General features: G+C 40.7%; 1 protein-coding gene across 1 annotated transcript in view; it reads left to right on the top strand.

The window, feature by feature from the left end:
• The window catches only part of kirrel1b (kirre like nephrin family adhesion molecule 1b), a 36,991-nt gene extending 18,082 nt beyond the window's left edge, over window positions 1-18,909 (top strand). Inside the window, exons 8-15 of the mRNA XM_034207858.1 lie at window positions 1,400-1,527; window positions 2,118-2,244; window positions 3,886-3,986; window positions 8,063-8,279; window positions 10,106-10,213; window positions 13,300-13,427; window positions 14,378-14,452; window positions 15,247-18,909. Coding sequence (XP_034063749.1) covers window positions 1,400-1,527; window positions 2,118-2,244; window positions 3,886-3,986; window positions 8,063-8,279; window positions 10,106-10,213; window positions 13,300-13,427; window positions 14,378-14,452; window positions 15,247-16,104 — 1,742 coding nt within the window. The 3' untranslated portion in view covers window positions 16,105-18,909. The remainder of the gene's footprint in view (window positions 1-1,399; window positions 1,528-2,117; window positions 2,245-3,885; window positions 3,987-8,062; window positions 8,280-10,105; window positions 10,214-13,299; window positions 13,428-14,377; window positions 14,453-15,246) is intronic.
• The last annotated feature ends 2,191 nt before the right edge of the window (window positions 18,910-21,100 follow it).

Here is a 21,100-nt window from a genome sequence, read left to right as displayed (position 1 = left end):
CAGCTGTTTACTATACGGTTACTAATAAACACTTATAAGAGAGTGATACATAATGTTCATTTTTAAAACCAGTCAGTATCTGGTGTGAGGGGTAGGGTTAGGGTAATGTTGTGAATCGAGTGGCCTGTGTTCGTCGTCCATAACATACGCCTGCCCATACCATAACCCCACCACCACCATGGGCCACTCGATTCACAACATTACCCTAACCCTGCCCCTCACACCAGATACTGACTGGTTTTCGGACCCCCCCAATAAAGCAAAACTGCACGTTTCAGAGTGGCCTTTTATTGTGGCCAGCCTAAGGCACACCTGTGCAATAATCATGCTGTCTAATCAGCATCTTGATATGCCACACCTGTGAGGTGGGATGGATTATCTCGGCAAAGGAGAAGTGCTCACTATCACAGATGTTTTCAGATTTGTGAACAATATTTGAGAGAAATGGTTATTTTGTGTAAATAGAAAATGTTTTAGATCTTTGAGTTCATCTCATGAAAAATGGGAGCAAAAACAAAAGTGTTGCATTTATATTTTTGTTCAGTGTATAATAGGTATTAAAAGCAGTTAAGTGTGTGACCATACTTTTAAATATGTCTAAATAACCTTAAGCGTGCTTTTTCAAATGTTTGTATATATCGCTGTGTATACAGTAGCTGTTCATGTTTTATGTTTCTTTTGTTGCTGTCATTAAAGCTTTTACCGACACTGCAGTTGACATACTAAAATACTAATAATGTGTGATGTCGCTGTACATTTAAACTGTTAATATAAATAAGTTATTTGCAAAATATACAGAAGAAAAAGAAAGAAACAATAATTACGCTTATGCTGTACAACGAGAACAAATGTAAAGCATGCTTCCTTTGTGATAAGAGGTTATATTTTAGCTACATGAATGTTTACCCAATGAGAGTTTAAGAAGATCTACTCCAACACATTTTGGAAAATACAGTAAAAATAAATTATTTCTTAATAATATTCTGCATATTCTGTTTTTTAAGGTACTTATTTATCCTCAGAATACCTGTATTATTAGTCCCACAGAGGGGATATCTTTGTTACAGCAGAAACGAGCCAAAGACAGCTTAATGTTACCGAAGAAGATACACAAATAATAATACAAATTACACAATTTACAAAATACACATCCTGTTCTGAGGATTTAGCAGCCAGGTATATATTACACAGTTATTAACGGCATATATATATCAAGTGTGTATTCCAAATTGTGTCTGCATATATATATTTTTATATACATTTGCTTTTATATTCGGGATTGTTGGAAACGGTATTTCGATCTCTCTCTGTCTGTACACACAAACTGGAAGATTGACAATAAACTTGACTTTGACTTCTGACATCCAGGGGTCTTATTTATCTTTTTACTCTCTTCCAGTTGGCCCTATACTGATCATTGAGCCTCGGCCTGTGACAGTAGACGTGGACGCTGACGTCACTCTGAACTGCAAGTGGTCCGGAAACCCCCCCCTCACCCTCACCTGGACCAAGAAGGGCTCCAGCATGGTGAGGACAGACCATCAAACCTTCCCCCGAACTTTGACCTATTAGCCTACATGTTTCATGCATGTATGATTTCATATTTTATTCCAATAACATGTTGAATATTTAAAAAGGGGTGCCACATATTATCGGAAATCCCACTCCTCACGAATTACAGACGGAAAACCGCAGAAGATATTAATGTCCACGACCTAGACTCCATAAATGTTTTCTCAGTAGTAAAGCAGACGGTAGGAACTGAGACTCAGTCTTCATATCCTAAATCTTTAATTCATGCCTAACAAGTTAAGAAAAGCTCCATGAAAAAAGCTAATGGAGCCTGCCGAGTAAATCAACATGTTTTATGAATTAAATATAGATCCCCCTCCTTTATTTGAAAAATCTTTCCCTATCCGCCGCCCTCTACATCACAAAGCTACTTTCCTGCTTCTAATCTCATGCTGTCTTATACATTTGCCTGTATGTGTGTGTGTGTGTGTGTGTGTGTGTGTGGTGTGTGTGTGTGTGTGTGTGTGTGTGTGTGTGTGTGGTGTGTGTGTGTGTGTGTGTGTGTGTGTGTGTGTGTGTGTGTGCGTGTGCGTGTGTGTGTTCAGGTGCTCAGCAACAACAACCAGCTGTATTTGAAGTCAGTGAGCCAGGCCGATGCAGGCCAGTACGTCTGCAAGGCCATCGTTCCCCGGATTGGAGTGGGAGAGACTGAGGTTACACTCACCGTCAACGGTCAGTTACTATCCAACTACTACTGATATTAATAACAACTGTAATATAAGCAACAATGACATTACTGGCTACTCAAGTTTCTACTTAATTCTGCTACTCGCTGCTTAATTATTTTGCACCACCCAACACTGTGCAATATACAGTATTTACTACATCATCCTGCAGCTACTTCATTGTAACTTTAATAAGTGTGCATGCCACTTTACTAAACACTGTTTTTACATTGTCTCTATCAGTATTGTCTCTTTGCTGTAACCATGTAAATGTCCCCTCTGTGGGAATTCTGATGAACAAGTAGAACAAATCTCCCTCAGCCCTGCTTCTCGGTCAACCACGAATAATCAATTACATCCTCCGTGTTTGTTCAATCTGGAGTTATTTCCTATAAAATGCATGTATGTCTCCGACAGATGCCGCCACTAATGTGGAGAGTAACGTACTGCCTGTCGACCCGACATGAATCATTTAGGCCCAAGCCCAACCCGACCTCAACAGCTAATTTTTCAGCGGTGAAACAGGCTCAAAGCCAACATTTCAATGTCAAAACTCTCTCCCCTACCACAGAGAGACCAGCAATTACTTGATCAATCAAAACCGAATACAAATGCTCCTTAAATCTTGGCCAACTGACAAAGGGTCACGTTCGTTGTCACGTCCTTGAAGTCCAAGAGTGGCTTCTTTTACACATTTGACTCTATTAAAGCGGATCATACAAAGGCAAGTATTTGCAGCAGGAGGAAAATGATGGACGGTTTATAAATCCACCTTTACTGTCAGTTTTGAGAGACGATATAAAATTGATGGTGTCTGTGAACACAAAGGGTCAAAGTCAAGTCCCATTTTGTCCCGGCCAGAGGATAGTGAGGGACTCATCAAGCTGCCATAGCTTTTAAAAAGGCCCTTTTATGATTTGTGGGGTTTTCCCTTTCCTTCAGTGTGTTCTGTAGGTTTGTGTGCATGTAAATGGTCTGCAAAGGCTAACATCCTTGTGTGTTTCTCGCACACATATACACACTCCCCCCCTGCCTGAAACGCCTCCATTGGACTCCTTTCTTTACTTCTGTAAGATAGTGACATCACTGTGTAACACTCGCCTTGCTATTGGCTAATGCTACAGATTGTACTTGATAGGCTAAGGGGCGGGTCATCTCTAAGCAGAGCACGGGCAGTAGGAGAAGAAAGACCTTGTTGAACATTAACCCTCTGGAGTCGGTGCACATTTATTTACGTATTTAATCATAGATTTTCGCTTGTAAGGAGTAGAAATATGATTCAGATATCTGCGGAATCGCTAGAATCGTAGCTTTTCAAGAGTATACGAAACGAAACATGTCGAAGTAGAGGCAAAAAATACAATTAGAAAACCTTAACATTAGCGTAATAGGGCCCCTTTAATGCATTATCAAATGGAATTAAGTGAGCATAAACCTTGGTTAAAAACATTATGACACCAACCTATATCACATTGTCAAACATATTTTAAAGACATTTTATTGGGGGTCTTTGGCTATGGATCTAACAGCAAGCGTTGATGCGGTTATGACTTGATTTGTTTTTAAGGTGAATGCAAAAGATGCTTCTCAGACCTTATGACTTGTTAGTAATCCTCTTATGTCTTCTCCATCTCTCTCTCCGGCTTAGGCCCTCCAATCATCTCCAGCGATACAGTTCAGTACTCTGTCCGAGGCGAGCGAGGAGAGATCAAGTGTTACATCGCCAGCTCCCCCCCACCTGATAAGATTGTAAGTCCATCCTTGGAAGTTGTAATCTGCTGCAGTCGTGCTCGACCTTTTCTCAGATTGCATCTACCTCAAACAGAACCCCTTCCGGTAAAACACTGAAAACAAAAAACCTCTTTTCTGCTTTTCCAACAACGATAAGCACCATTGTGTTGCAATTGTGTCCCAAATATGTGAGAACAATCTGTTCCTCCTCTGAGCGGGAAGGTGTGACTCATCAAAAGCAGCTGCTGTGGTAGAAATGAAGAAGGAGACACAATAGTACAGATATAAGAAATAATGAAACACAGCTTCGAGTGTTTCCTATAGTCAGAGTTACAAAGTTATCTCCCCCATGAAAGGGTCAGCGCAGCGTCAATACCATCTTGATTTCAGTATGAATTGGAGCAACCAGCCGAAACGGTTCCAAATCAGTGGCCCCTCACAAAGTGGTAGCCATCTTTTCTCTATAAGAAAGCGCTCACACACAGATTGCCTCAGCAGCAAACTGTAATAGATATCCTCCTGAAATGTGCTGTAACCGCTGTACGCTGCTTTTTCCTTTTCTTAAAGTCGCTGAGTGCAATACTTGATCAACAGCTTAATATAAAGTGTCTATGAGTGTTATGGTATGTGCTATAAACCTTTAAAGGACAGCAGAATGTTAAAAAAAAAGAAGCCAGAAAATGGAAAATAAATCCACTTTGAAGGCTAGAATGAGTTAGAGAGAGGGTGGGGGGTGTAACAGATTGAAATAAGAGGGGGAGAAATGGAGGGAGAGTAACATTCTGTACCTTTCAGCGTCATTTATCCAATTGTGCAGTGCCGACATGACAGAAATCAGAGCTTTTAGGAAGCTTCAGCCCCTGCTGCAGCGGCAGAGCTCAGAGCGTATAATGTGATACGACATTATAGTCTCGGCTTAATGCAGAAACACAAGGACTTATAAAATATGGAGTATGATGATACTGTGTGTGTGTGTGCGTGTGTGTGTGTGTGTGTGTGTGTGTGTGTGTGTGTGTGTGTGTGTGTGTGTGTGTGTGTGTGTGTGTGTGTGTGTGTGTGTGTGTGTGTGTGTGTGTGTGTGTGTGTGTGTGTGTGTGTGTGTGTGTGTGTGTGTGTGTGTGTGTGTGTGTGTGGGTGAGGATTTATTTTTCATTCCCAGCCTCAACGGTTTTAATTAGGAACATACCGCACCAGGAGAAAGCATACATAGTTACCAAGGTGTGAGAATGTAATTTGTTTTGCTTAAAATGTATTTCCAGCTTTAGTCTCTTTAAACCAGGGGGGTCAAACTCTAATACACAGGGGGCCGAAAAAAAAAAAAATGGGTGCTAGTCGAGGGCCGGACTGGTTCAATGTTTATTGCAAAACTTATTGAAATGAACTTATTGTACAAATTAAACCTGGAACTAACAAAGCTTAAATTATTGCCTATAAAAACAACATTAAATAATCAGTTGCATTCATTTCTTATGGCTCTATCTGCAGCTTTTCCTCAGTCATTTCTTATGATTACATTTTTCCATCAGCTACAAAAAAACTATTTCCCTCAAAGAACAAAACAAACATGTCCTGTTGTCGCAAGAAACAAAGTGCAGAAGGAAACATCCATTAAACTCAGGTTGCTGCTCTGGGATGCTAGCTCAAGCAGATACTTGGCATCTCGTCTCGGGTGCAAGGTCATCAATGTTTGGGGTCAGGCTCTGAGCGGAGGAGACCCTCAGGATGGAGTATAGGTGTGCGTGCAATATACCGCCATTGTGCGTGTGTGTGTGTGTGTGTGTGTGTGTGTGTGTGTTTGAAAGTGCGTTTCTTTAGGTAATACAATACAGGATAAGATAAAGTGAAATGTGCTTTATTGATCCCTCATGAGAAATCGGGGGAGTGGAGTTTAGATAAAAATCCAACAAATGAAACATATTGGAAATTCTGCTTCATCACGCTATCAGCGTTAAAGGACTTCTGTGTTGATTAGGAGCAGATTTATAGATTTGTAAAAGTGTAAGTGCGCACATTTACCAACCCTTTAATCTTATCTCAATCCTAACTGGATGCACCTGCTTTACCATTTAATGTGATCTCTTTTAAATGGTAGATAACGGAAGAGCAGGTTTAGACTATGTGCTTTTCTAGTGCGCTGTAGCAACCGATTGCATACATGTGTTTATATTTAATGTTTACATAATGATATAGTACTTTTTTAAGTTACTATGAGGAATATTTTCCTTGGTTATGAAGCAATCTCAATATAACACTGATACTTCTTTATGACATGTACAAGTAAACAAGACTTTCAGTGAGAAGATGGCTATATCTCCATAGTTATTCTTTATTCCTGTCATCTATTTCAACCGCTCTGAACTTAGACACACTCAGACTTTTGTCCACCCCGAATGCAAAGACATTAGCACAAATAGAAAGTGTGTCCTTTTAGTAACTTTAAACATATGTACAGAATGCTTTACAGATCACAAAAGAGAGACCATTGCAGCATGCCATAAACAAGAGCAATCATCTTTAGTTAGTAACACATATCAGAAGAAATGTATAGATCAATAAAAGATTGAATAAGGAAGATTATCATTGATAACATGTTCATTGAATCAATGGATTTACAAATAAATGAATAAGTTGATATACCGACTTGTAAAACCCAAGATACCCAACAGGGACTTTTAACTAATCGGGTGAGTGGAAAAACGATCAGGAGATCTCTATTATACGATCTTGGACTTAATTGGTTAATATATCTGAATAGACACAGCATGCAGTAGCTCAACTGGGTCTGGATAATCTAGGGCTGCACGATCTGAAACAAATGTTTAATTGTGATTCTTTTGAAAGGTACTGCAATTGCGATATGAGAGGGAACGACCATTTCAATCAAATGTATTTTGTTAAGTCTGTACAATATGATCTGTAGGCTGGCATAGCTCCACAACACTTCATGATATATAAATCTGTGAACAAATATAATGCTTCCTGTGATTTGGATATTTTCCATACTGTGATTTCGATAAAATCATTTTTTGTTGTTGTAATTTAAATCTTTATTGTCACATTGTACATGGCTGGTTACAGCAACATTACAATCATGTAACAAATGGCGGTACCACTTTACAATAAGACTACCCTTATAAACGGTTTACGAATAGTTTGTAATTCATTTATTAATTAGGTTGTGAACACTTTATAAATCATTAATACGCTTTTATAAGACATGAGATAAACAGGGCAGCTGGGACCGGTTGCTTGCCAAATAGTGAGCCCACATTTATCTGGACTGCTAAGCCTTATATTGGCTACCTAGCTTACTTTGTCTTCTTCATCAGCCAGCATCCTTGGTATCTGTTGCTCACTGAGTTGATTCTCGCTAAGTAGCCAATATAAGGCTTAGTCATCTTGCCAAATAGTGAGCCTGTGTTGATGTATGAAAACTATGTTAGAACTGGTTTATAAATGGTTCTTAATGATTAATAAAGTGTTTACAACCTAATTCATAACCTAATTATAAACCCTTTATGAATCCTTAAGGGTAGTCTTATTGTAAAGTGGTACCCAAATGTACCCAAGGCAATACAAAATACAAATTAAATAAAAGGCTAGGGATATGTCTTCATGTTATTATATTATACATGTATCTATTAGCTATTGTTCCCGTCACATGTCTTTGTTTTGAGTCTTGTATAGAGTCCATTGTTCCCACTTTCTGTTGAGTTGTGTTTCTTGCAATCTCAATGTACAAGTCAGTTTTTCCATCAAAAAGATTTATTCCACAATTGTTACCCATTGTTTTTTTGATGGTGGTGCTTCCTTACCCCAATTCCAAGTGATAGCTTTCTTGCTGGATGTTAGCAGAATTTGTATCAAATATCTGTCAATCATTCCCTCATTGGATTTACATAAATAGAATACCAAGCAACTTTTAGAAACCTCATACCCAATTATTTGACGTATTTCCTTACATATCATTTCCCAAAATACAATTCTTTTCTGAAAATACGAGTGATAAAATTGGTTTTACTGTAAGTGCGAAGCCCTAACTCCAAACTCATCAAATGACAAATGATATAATGATGTGTAACTGTGTGCCTCAGGTGTGGGCCTGGAAGGAGAACGTGTGGGAGAAGGAGAAGGGCACGCTGATGGAGCGCTACACCGTGGAGCAGAGCAAACCTCTCGATCAGGGCGGGGCCGTGCTCTCCACCCTCACCATCAACAACGTGATGGAGACAGACTTCCACTCGCCCTACAACTGCACCGCCTGGAACTCCTTCGGACCCGGGACCATGATCATCACCCTGGAGGAGACCGGTATGATGTGTTTGTTATAATTTAACTGTCTTTGGCTCTTTTCTGCTGTAACAATGTACATTCCCCCTCTGTGGGACTAATAAAGCTATTCTGATTCTGATATGGAAACAACAAGATAACTCAGATTGTCAGAGAGTGGATCCTGATTAGCTACACAGTGAATGATTGGATTAGATTTGTATCATTCAAAGTGAAAGTTAGCTTTATTGTCAATCTTTCAGTTTGTGTGGACAGACAGAGAGATCGACATCCCGTTTCCCACAATCACGAATACAAAAACAAATATATATAAAAATATGTATGCAAATATGTATATACCTATATATATATACACAATCAAAGACACATTTATACATATGCACACATTATGACCTAAATAAAAGCACAACAATCAATATACACTGTATACAAAATAACAGTCACTTCAATATCGTTGAGAATGTGCATTAGTGCAAGACTGTCCATAGCAGCGTACAAAGTGTCTGGTGCTGGATAATAATAATAGAACAGATCAAGCTGGGAATTGGCTTCTGAAATATATATATAGTTCTTTCACATCTGTAGATAATAATTTAGTTCAAGACAGCAAAAGTGTTTATGGCAAATCATATTAGCTAACAACAGTCATACTGAACCCAAAGGTTTTGTACAATAAAATGACCTTTTGAGGATGTTCTGGCATTAATGGTCGTGCTGAGCAATATTTGTGAGTTGGGACCATATACAGTCTATGGTTCGGCCATGCATTGTTTGTTTATGATGGGATGTGGACGCAGAAAAGGCTCTGATTTGTAATATTATTCAAGTTACTCTTATGTATTCTGAACAGAATCAGAATATGTTATTAACCCAATAGGTAAAGTGGGTTTTGTTCCATTTGAGAATGAAATTAAGAACAAAAACATAAATAAAAAGATATAACATACAGTAAGGAGTCCATTTTACGATTACCAATAAATTGACAAATTAAAAACATAAATGTATATAGAGATAAGAAGTTAATGTAAAAAGTCCAATACAAGAATAAATATTCATAAAATAATAATAATATATATTACAATATATACAGTTGTATGTGTATATGTATATGTGTGGATACAGTCTTAATTGGTTCAAGGATTCATTAAACACGATGGATAAGTTGCCATTCAAGTCGTGGGTTCAATAGTTCTACAGATGCGGGAGAATAATGAAAGAATGTTGTTTTTTTGGGGCATGGAAGATATTTTTGTAAATGTTTGCTGCTGGGCCCTGAGAGACTTGGTAGCATTGTGTCAATCAAACAAGAGCAGGAGACGACTGAACACGTCAAAAGAAGCATGTTTTTGAAACATTAAAGAAAAGTATTCATAAAGGAGAAGAGAAAAAACATTACATTTGGTAGTCTGACTTTAAAGTATGAGCGCTGAGGTGACGTAACACCCAGTGATCTCCTGCAATACAGCAGCGAACGGCAGGGGAGAAGAAAGCCTCAACACGAAGACACCTAACATCGGTGTCAACAACAATGGCAGCAAATTATTTCCAAAAAATATAATGTTCTAAGGAAAATTCTACATTTTATTCAGAAAATTATTTCTTCATGCTCCGTCAATCTCACTCTTTCAGCTGTCAGATTTCACAAGCTTTAGAAAAACCTTAACATTTGATCCCTTGTGTAACTTTCATGCCTTATCAACGTACATGCAGCCGTCAGAGATTCAGTATTAAACTAGGACACAGGATTTATACGTAAACAACATAATATCCGTGCAGGTTTTTGTCACAATGAGGCAGCAGCTGTCCCTCAACCCGGACTCTTTTTTCTTCGCTTGTGTTTGTTTCAGATATCGTACCAGTGGGAATTATCGCCGGGGGTACAGTGGGCTCCTGCATTCTGCTGCTTATGTGTCTACTGGCGCTCGCCTTCTTCCTGTACCGCCAACGCAAAGGCAGTAAGTGCACACATGGCCCTCAAATGTGTGTGTGTGTGCGTGTGTGTGTGTGTGTGTGTGTGTGTTTGAAAGTGCACTTATTATACACATCTATCAGTCTTTCTTTCATCCACTCATCTGTCATTCTGCCTCTTAACGTTTGAAGAAAGAACCGTTGCCAGCTGTGTAGCATTTTATTCAAATGAGATTAATGAATATTCATATAATATGGCAAACTGCCCTAAAACGCCTACTGTACCCTTTTTATTCTACTGACATGGAATTGTGTGATTATTTTTAAATTAATCATATGCCGCTTGTACTCTAGATAAAGCACATAAATACCATAGGGGTAAACACCAGCATTTAAAGGTGAATAGTATTTAAATTATGAATATCTATGTTGTTTTTACAGCAATGGAATTCAGCAAGGCAGAGGACATGTGGTGTCGATACGTTGTTTGATTTGAGCTGCTCCACAGTAAATAAAGAATTGGGAAAGACAATGAAGGTGACTGGCAGAGTCCCCAGGGGGATTTTCTGAGGATACGAGTATATTTTCTGGTTCAGAGCTGATAACACGGCTACAGAGAAGATAGCATTGGAAATAGAAACTCAAACAAACATCGTCGTGGCTCCGGATAATCTGTCTCTCATTCTTGCAGCTCAAGACTTCACTGATTTCAATCTTTACTTTTAAGGTCTCTGCTTCGGGAAGAGAGTTGTTTATGTTGACTAATATTGACTGCGCTGTGCTGGATTTAAGGATATGTTTAAAGGGGCCCTATTCTGCTCATTTTCAGGTTCATATTTGTACTTTGTGCCACTACTGGGACATGTCTCCATGCTTTAATGTTCAGTGCCCAGTCTGCTCTGATTGGTTAGCTGACTGGCTCTGTTGTGATTGGTCAACCACTTAGAGATGTCTCGCCACTTATCACGTACAATGTGTTGGAGCGCTAGCCAAGAGAAGCGCAAGTGTTACGTAGTGATGTCACTTTGGCACGAAAGAAATCGAAAGGAGTTCAATGGAGGCGTTTCAGGCAGTGTGTGGGAGAGAAAATCCCTCTGGAGGGAACTTTGGGATTGTAGCCTCTGGAGACCATTTACATGCACAAAAACTTTTATAACACAAAACAGGAAAGGGAAAACACCAAAAAGCTTAATAGGGCCTTAACATTGAAATAATCCTGTTTTTCTGGCCATGAATCCACATTGTTGCCACAGCAATACTTAGTATCACATAAGTAACCCATCTTAAAGTCAAGCAAGAAAATTACATGAAATATGTTATATATAGGCCGTTGTGTCCTTGGGCAAGACACTCTACCCGCATTTGCTCCTGTGTCCACAGTAATGACATTTACATGTCTAATGTGTGTAATATGTAATTATAAAGCGATTTGAGCACCTGTAAAAGCGCTCTAAATAAAAAAAAATGTAATCCATTATTATTATTATTATGTTTAATCTCTGTCTGTGCATAATTAACCTTGATATGAATGTGACGGCACTCAATTTAGACTTGAGCCATGCTAGAAGTGTTACACAAATATTACAAGGTCCCAATAAGATTAATGTTGTGGCTTATTCAAATATGAGACAAACAGAAATGCTCATGTCTTTACAGTACAAGGTACATGTCTGACAGGTGCTTAAAATGCTAAAGATTCACCTTTTTGTTTTACATTTTATACAAATCTGACGGACTGTTGCGTAAAATTAAGACATTGCATCTGAACCCTCTCACCACCTATCTACCATAAATCAAGAAGATGTATTTAAAGGTTAGGGAGAGTTTCAATTCAATGCCAGATGTGTAACCGACACAGGGCTTTTAATTATGCTTAATGCCATCAAAAAAACGTGTAAGATTTTAGTCCAAGTTAAATGTGAGGATTCAAATAAATAATCATCTTCCAACATGAGACACACTGGCCGTTTCTCAATCTCGAGGATTCTGGCTTCCAAGCCAATATTTCAAGGATGCTACATCATCAAGTGGCGCAGCAGGACTGTTCCAATCTCCAGCATACTTGGAATTCCACGAGGCCGCGTCCTTGGTTTGGGGGTAATTTCGAGGCTGCACATGGGTAGACTTCGCGTCCTTAAAATCCCCACAATGCTTTGCGCACGGACCAATTTCAAAAACCCTTGCGGAGAATGGCTGAACCGACGCAGCACACATTTAAATGTAAGCATAGTGGCGTAGAACATGTGTTGGTAAATGTGTTACTTTGTTAAATTTGTTATCACCAAAAATGTGTTCCGTGAAAGTAAAGCAAGTTCATAATTAGATAGACATCGTGAGGTATTTATTTTCGGTACAGTTTATGTTGAAACCGTTAGAGAGAGTGGCACACTTGTTAGCCTGTTCCATTCTTCTTCGTTTTCCGAAGCCGTGGCTTGGAAGTATACTTGCTTCGTTTCTGAAGGAAGTGACTTGGAAGAACGCGACTACCAAGCCAGCATCCTCGCGATTGAGAAACACCCACTGGCCGTTTCTCAATCTCGAGGAAACTGGCTTCCAAGCCAATATTTCAAGGATGCTACGTCATCAAGTGGCGCAGCAGGACCGTTCCAATGTCCAGCATACTTGGAATTCCACCGAGGCCGCGTCCTTGGTTTGGGGGAAATTTCGAGGCTGCACATGGGTAGACTTCGCGTCCTTAAAATCCCCACAATGCTTTGCGCACGGACCAATTTCCCGACATCTGTGGCGGAAAATGTAAGGCGGGGCCTCTCATATGACGCACACCACACTTGCTAGCCTGTTCCACTCTTCGTTTTCCAAATGCCAGGAAGGATTCTTGCCTAGCTTCTGAAGGAAGTGACTCGGAAGACATGTGCTACCAAGCCAGCATCCTCGAGATTGAGAAATGGCCTCTGACAGAAACATCTGCTACAACACATGCAGCTTCAACCCTGGCTACCTCTAAGACGACCAGATGAATGTGCATTTCTCTGACATATTGTTCCCTTAATGGAGAATGCTGAAGAAAATAAAAGCGACAAGGCAAACAGTGTGTGTGTTTCTGTTGCTTTTTATAATAAATGAATGTTTCCTGACCCAGGATGTGACCAGGGGTTGTGTTTTCTTCTTCCAGGTCGCCGGGGTGTCACCCTCGGTAAACCCGACATCAAGGTAGAGACGGTCAACAAAGAGACCCACGGCCTGGAGGAGGAGGCGGCCGACATCTCCACGGCAACCCGGATGGTCAAGGCCATGTACTCCGTGAGTAGAAACTCATCTGAGTCACCGGGTGCCGCGGAGAGGAGGCGTACGGGTCAATGGGCTTAAATGTACAGATACACCCACACAAAGGGCGACATGGAAGGAGAGGCAGACACACACACACACACACACACACACACACACACACACACACACACACACACACACACACACACACACACACACACACACACACACACACACACACACACACACACACTCAGTAAACAGATGCCCAAGGCTTGCCTTCAAATACACACAACAACAAATATATAAAAAATTGTGCACACAATCGCGAAAAAAGCGCTCTACTTACTGACAGATGAAAAATAACAACGGACAAGAATCAGTATCAAAATACTTTATTTATCCTGGGGGACAATGGGTAACATGACAGTTGCTGCATTTTAGATTTAAAATAAAATGTATTTGATTGATTTAGAATAAATAAAATTATATTAAATAAAATAAAATTACATTAAAAACTAAAATAAAAATAATATATATGCAAACATAAATGCCTGAAGTAAATGTAAAGTAAAATAATTGTAATATCACAATATTGGTGCATTAGTATAAAGACATTAATGTTAAGAACAGTGCAATGATGCACATAGTGACCATTAAGTGCAGTAATTGACCCAAACCACTTTGTGTATACTCACAAATACACACATTTTAAATTGCACAACACCCCTTTTAACATTTTGGAAGTCCTTGAGAGTGTAATCGTGAAGTTCACTTTGGAGCGGTTTTAAAATTCGGTCCAATACTTTTTTTCCAACGACTAACCGTTTCTCGTCTTCTACTCTCTTGGGATGAAAAACCTGAAACTCTGTTTTCCTCTCTTCCTCCTCCTTTCCTTTTTCACCCTCCCTCTTTCCGTGTGTGTGTTTCGTTGTTTGATGGTTTAGTTTTTGCCCTCTGTTTCCCTCTCTCCCTCCACTCAGCCGTTCAAAGACGACATGGACCTGAAGCAGGACATCCGGAGCGAGAGCGACACCCGGGAGGAGTACGAGCTCAAGGTGAGAACACCCCTCACTCAGAGGCACATTTTAGCATTAATATTGTAGCATCAGCATTTTGAACAATACATCGTTCATGATGTATAGACATATCATACAATGTTTGTCCTGGTAAAATGAAGGTGTATCATCATCTCTCTGTTGGACATAGCATGAGCAACAGCACCCCACAAACTACCCCCACGTCACCAAACACATCATCCTGCAACGTTACCGATATAATATTAGAAGCTCTGGAGTTTTTTTGATTGCCAACAATGAGAAAGTTTATGTTTTAATCCCCAGCCCTGCAGCGACCATGTTGAAGTGTCTTGGGTACTAGTAACTCCAAATTGCTCCGAATAGCATGGCCAACAGTGTGTGTGTTAGTTTCCACCATGTACGGTAGCTTCTGCCTCTGTAGTAGATTCATTCAAGATTCAGGGCTTTTATTGTCATGTGTGCATAGCTACAGTGTACATATATCAATGAAGATCTTAGGTCAGGCTCCTCCAGCAGTGCCACACAATAACACAGATAACATAGTTAAAATAGTGCAAGTAAATATAAAATAGGATAGAAATAGTGCAAGGAGAGTCTATATACAAGTAATTGGAATATGATATATCAGATAAATAATGAGTAAGTAAAGTGTTTGAATGGGTAAATGCTGGAATTGTATGTGTAAAAGTGCTTTAATGGGTCCTTAATATAAGGCCAAGCTAATGGAAGCAAAGACCAGATGTTTAGATGTTTTTTTTGCCCAATTTTGCTGTTTCCTTAACAATAATATAGAACAAATATTCTGACCACAGGATCCAACCAATGGCTACTACAACGTCCGAGCCACCACCCACGAGGAGGCGCGCCCCCAGTCCCGGGCCATCCACTACCAGGGTGAGTTCCGCTCTCCGAACCCAAACATCGGACCGGCTGGCCCCCCCTCCAGTGGATCCCCTGCTGGAGCCAGCGGAGCTGTTGCCCCCAGTGGAGTCCCAGGATCCAGGTCAGGCTGCTACGACCCCCGCCCCCCATCCAGGATCTCTCACCCCACCTACGCCCAGTTCAATACCTTCACCCGGGTGGCTCAGAGCCAGCAAGCACCTCCCAATCCAACTCTACAGTCGCCTGGAGATTACCCCGGAGACTGCGGTCTGATGGACAACAACACCCAGCTGGCCTACGACAACTACGGATACCCCTCCCAGTACCCTACTTACCGGATAGGCTTCGCTCCACCCATAGAGGAAGGGCCAGCCTATGAGATGTATCCGACAGGGCAAGGGCCGGGGCCAGTGATGGGACCGGGGCCAGGGATGAGCCCAGGGCCAGGGATGGGACAAGGGCCAGGGATGGGACAAGGGCCAGGGATGGGACAAGGGCCAGGGATGGGACAAGGGCCAGGGATGGGACAAGGGCCTGCGATGGGACAAGGGCCTGCGATGGGACAAGGGCCTGCGATGGGACAAGGGCCTGCGATGGGACAAGGGCCAGGACCAGGACCAGGACAAGGGCCAGGACCAGGACCAGGGCAAGGGCCAGGGCCAGGGCCGGGACAACAGAGTCCTGAGGTGGGTCTGGGGCAGTATGGAACCTCCACTCGCTTCTCGTATTCGTCTCCGCCTTCTGAATATTCCCAAAGACACATACAGCGGATGCAGACTCATGTTTGAGAAACACACACCCCTTCACTTGCTTTTTGAAGCTGCAGTACAAGTTACACGTTCATCAAAAACATTCTTAAACAAAAAAAATCTATTTCCATGGCATCCAATGCATGGAATTTGGTTCATTTTGTAACCAATAAAACCCCACGATAACTCACCGCAGCATCGCAACAACACACACTGAGCAGCAATACACACAACACATGCAAAGCGATGCTCACATGTTTGCGCTCACATGTTTGCGCAGACCTGCTGCTGCGTGCAGTGCGACAGCGAGAGCCACATCCTGAGGACAGAGACGCAAAGAGAAAAAGAGCACTTTGAAGAAGAGTGGCTTAAAGAGGAACAGAGGAACTTTGTCCTTCCTGAAATCCTCGCCCTGCTCTTGGATCATCTCCCTGCATCACACTTTGCTCACATCCCATCTCTGTAAATAGGTGCAAATGGAGATTTTGGTCATTTTAAAGTAATTTCCTTGTACAAACCTATACAATGTGATGCAGTACAGTGACCTACAGCCAACCGTCCTGTAATCCACACTTTTTCTGACTTTCGCAAATTGCAAAAACACACACGCAGATCTTTGAAAACGTATTTGTTTCGATGTATACAGCAGCTTGGACTATAAACATCTTTGGCACTTTTTGATCTCCTCATTAAAACTTGCCCAGTGGCCATTGACTACGAGATCTACCTTGATTTGACTGGGACAGTTTCTTAAAGTGGCACAGTTAGTGACCAGAGTGCCAATGCTTATGTGCCAACACACACAAACTCTTCAGGTGTGTCTACTTTTGTAAGGAGTTGTCTGGACGATGAGGTTTTCTACATCTGCGAGCGAAGGAAAGGAGTGGTAGCAAGCGTGTCTATATGCTCATTTCTCCTCCTCGTCTGTCATGTGTAATCATCATGATGCATTTATGTACTTACATTTCACTCGAGGTCATTGCTGTGTACAGTATTTGTGAAACGAGGTGTGACGGAAGCGCTTTTTTCATTCAATCAATTTCTGCAATTTGTACAAAGAGATACCTCCCGTACCCTCCAGTGTCAAAAAAAAGTATTTGTTTCTCTCACTTGCACAGTAGAATAGATTTTGTTCCCATATTTATACCGAAACTATGAAGAAAAAAGGCATTCAGAAACATTTTATAGTATTTTTCTAAGGAGTTGTGGACCAAAGGTTCAGCGTTTTGGGTGATCTCACTTTTTAAAGTGTACGTGGCGACATGGTCGTTATTGGAAACGTTTTGAGTTTCTTTAAAAAGTGACGGACGGTGGGATTGAAGTGGTTGTTTGTAGACTAAAAGGAAAGAAAATTGAAGAGCTTCAATCCAAAATGATAAATATCCAGCAAATCTATTTGGGGGATATCTCTCTTTGGTGCGAAACTCTTTCTGTGACTTCCAGTCTTTTGACCGGACTGCCTTTTTTCAAACGTCGACGACATTCAAAATGATGGATGGAGAAGAAAGCAGCTGCTCCGTTTGAGCTGTGAACTCTGTAAGAAATGTGAAGTGTAGTCCAACATATCAAAATGAAGGTAGAGAGGGTGCTATCTAGCTCATACGGTACTTTGTACATGTATATGTAAAGTAAACTGGTGTGTCCCTGCAGAAGAAAATGTGGTGGTATTTTATGTCTGAGATGTTTTCCGTTATATTGTGTCAGCTTTGGTTCGTGTGTTATTGACTTTAACCCAACAGGCTCATTATAATCAGCGTTTAAAATGATGCTACTAACCTCTAACCTCTACTGATGCAGCTAAAAGCTCCATGAACTCCCAGAAATTATTTTACAACAAGAGAGAAGATCACATGTGTCTGTTGGTCTGGTAGGGTCTTAAAAAATCTGGACGTTTTCTCACTTAAAGCGCCAAATAAGTGCAAATGAATACTATATTCAGCTTATAAAAGGCTATCAAAACCAGTGTGTACTGTACCTGGAATATGGAACAATCTAATATATTGCCTTATAACGACATCTCAATGCGTATGTATGAGAAAGAAATGATAAAAAACTGTTTTAATGCCAACTATGGTTACAAGAAGACAGTTTTAGAGAGAGCTTTGAATGTCTAAATGACATCTTTTGAGATATTCCTCCTGACGTTCCCCCCCACAGGAAATCATTTGACTTCCAGCGACTTATCAATAATGTTGCTTGCTGTGTTAACACGGAGCTAAAATCGTTTGTCAAAAGCAACAACATGTGCTTAAGTAAGATCAAATTCCTACTGGTTTTCAAATTGGTTCATGTTTACACGCACTGAGATTTGTAAGTACAATTGGATTTATTTTTGTATCATACCATCTCGCAAATTCACCTGTGATGGTGACAATCATGTGTTGATTAGACGCAGCAGCACCAAACTTTACTTTGTACTAAGCTCTAAAGTTCCATTGGTTTTATTACGTTTTTATTCCTTAAGGGACATTAGATAATACATTGTTTTGGCAATCACCAGGAACTGCTTCGACATTTTCTTGATGTTCTCCCTTTTCTTAAGGGCACGCTTTATTGAAAAGTAAAAGTAAAAAAAGGGCTGTCTGCAATGAAAACATACCCTCTCTCTTTCTATCTCTTCCATACGTTTGTGAGCGTTAAAAGAAATGATAGCAGATGCTCTGAAAAAGACCTGCGGCTGCAAAGTGAAGTCAAATATCTCTCGAGGTAATCATTGAGTCTTAATACTTATCAGCCACCCCATCACCCCTTCACAGATCCATTATGTCATGGTGATTCTTTGCTAGGGGCAGTACAAGTTGTATTTATTGCCCCTGTTTTGAATAAACACTTTCAGAAAGGAAACGGCAGCCACGGCATTTCTGATTAGAATATCAGATGGAGCCTTGTAGCTTCAAGGTCACCATATAAAACATTGCTGTGTAGGAGAAGAATGGCAGATGGAGCACCCTTTTAAATTGATATGGTTATCACAGCCTTGGTACTGCATACTATTACCTCTTTACAATCATTTTCACAGAGTTGTAGCCGTGCAGTATTCTGCATCTGACTTGAAATGACGTTATGACCTTGTGTAGAATGAGAACATTTGACACGGAGGACGAAGAACAACAAAAACGCAGCCAGGTACTTGGTCCTTCCCTCTTTAGTTTGTACACTCTGTTGACATCGGGGGCATATTAATATGTAAAAGACACAGAGGTATAATAAATGCAGCTTATGAGGGAATGTGGAAGTGTTTACTGCACTTTTCTTTGATGTGTTTCCCCTCTTCTCCTTATGTACCTCTCATCCCTTTACTATCTGCTTTCTCCCCTGCGTCACATTAACAGCCACCTAACAGCTTTCAATTTAAAAGGTTGTCTTTTCATAAAAAAATACTCATATCAACAGAGGAAACACATCCCTCATAGCTTTCTTCCAAATTGTATTGGCGCCATTATCACATGGATAGGTGTATTTGTGTATATGTGTTGGAGCGTTGGGAATCCGTTTGTAGAGAACATACAGCTTCATGACATCATCCTCGTTTATTTCTTTGTATGATAATCATCATTTTGAATCTTATTTTCTTGGTATTAATTTGTGTTCTCGCCTCACCAGTGGAAGAAAGGACTGTTGTCAAAAGTGTGTGTTTTATATGCAGTATTTTTCTGTGTATGCATCAGATAGAGGGGGTTCTAACTTCTGATTAATCAACCCAGTGTGTGTGTGTGTGTGTGTGTGTGTGTGTGTGTGTGTGTGTGTGTGTGTGTGTGTGTGTGTGTGTGTGTGTGTGTGTGTGTGTGTGGCCAAAAGACTACTCAGCCAGGCCACAAATAGCCAAAACTATGTGTCAACTAGGCCAAACCAGGCTAAAAACCAGGCCAGAGCCACAGCTAACGTCTCTTTTCCACGCTGTGCTGTGCCGCGCTTTCCAAGAACAACTCAAGTGTCCATTTTTACCTCGTGGAGTCTTCATTCAGTGCCAAAAGCAGAACATGAACTGAGCAGGCAAACAAATGCAGTAGCCATTTGTGTGTGTGTGTGTGTGTGTGTGTGTGTGTGTGTGTGTGTGTGTGTGTGCGTGTGTGCGTGTGTGTGTGTGTGCGTGTGCGTGTGCGGGCTAGCGGTTTGGATCTCCATTAATGCACATGTACTGTCACCATCTGTGACCATGTGTGTGTGTTGATGTGTGTGTTGGCAGCCTGTAACACCAGTGTGTATTCATATCATTAGACTGGGGCTACTGGTCTGTAGAATTTAGGGTTTGACTGACTGGTTTTGGTAAATATCAGATATTATCAGCTCATAGCCTGACTTTTTATGAACATTTTTGATTGATTTGAGCAACCACTACAACATCTTCTGTGTCAATTTGAGATGACATAAAGGAGGGACAAGATATGGGTCTTAAAACTGATGGTGGTCGAACAAAATGACTCCAATATGATTGGCCTATTTCACCAAGATGTCAGGCTGTAAAACAAAGTGAAACGTAATGCCAATTCAGTCTCAACGGCTAGTAAACAGGAACAACTGAAACTTGCTGATTCATTATAGTTTTAAAACTTGGTTTGGGATTTTATTATTAGACACTTTTGAAAACCCTCGCTGCCTGATTGTGTCTTAACTGTGACGACGTGTCCTTCGCTGATTGGTCACGACCTTAGCATGTGACCCTTTTCTGGGAGAAATCAAACAAATCAGCCTTGACTACTAGAAGTTAATTCAGCATAGGTCACATTAGGTTAGCTCACCTTGTTTTCTACACAAGCAGCTGTAATGGAGAGAAGCTCTTCCTATTGTAATGCTACTGCTGCCTCAATGCAAGCCAACATGTAGCTATTTGCTAAATTCCCTCGTCCAGCGGCATGGACCTGTTTCATGTTTACACCGACTCGTGCCTGCCAAGTTCACGTGAACAGTCATGAGTTTTCAGTATTAACTGCAATTATTTCTGAAACGGTGCTACAACGATCTCACATGCACGGATACCTTAAGTAAAAACATAGTGTGGCTGTAGACCTGTCTCAAGTGGTATAAAGATGATGTT

This window comes from Gymnodraco acuticeps, unplaced genomic scaffold (assembly GCF_902827175.1).
Source record: "Gymnodraco acuticeps unplaced genomic scaffold, fGymAcu1.1, whole genome shotgun sequence".
In the NCBI taxonomy this organism is placed as follows: domain Eukaryota; kingdom Metazoa; phylum Chordata; class Actinopteri; order Perciformes; family Bathydraconidae; genus Gymnodraco; species Gymnodraco acuticeps.
Note: the sequence above shows the minus strand (reverse complement) of the source record. Positions and strands in the feature narration are given on the sequence as shown.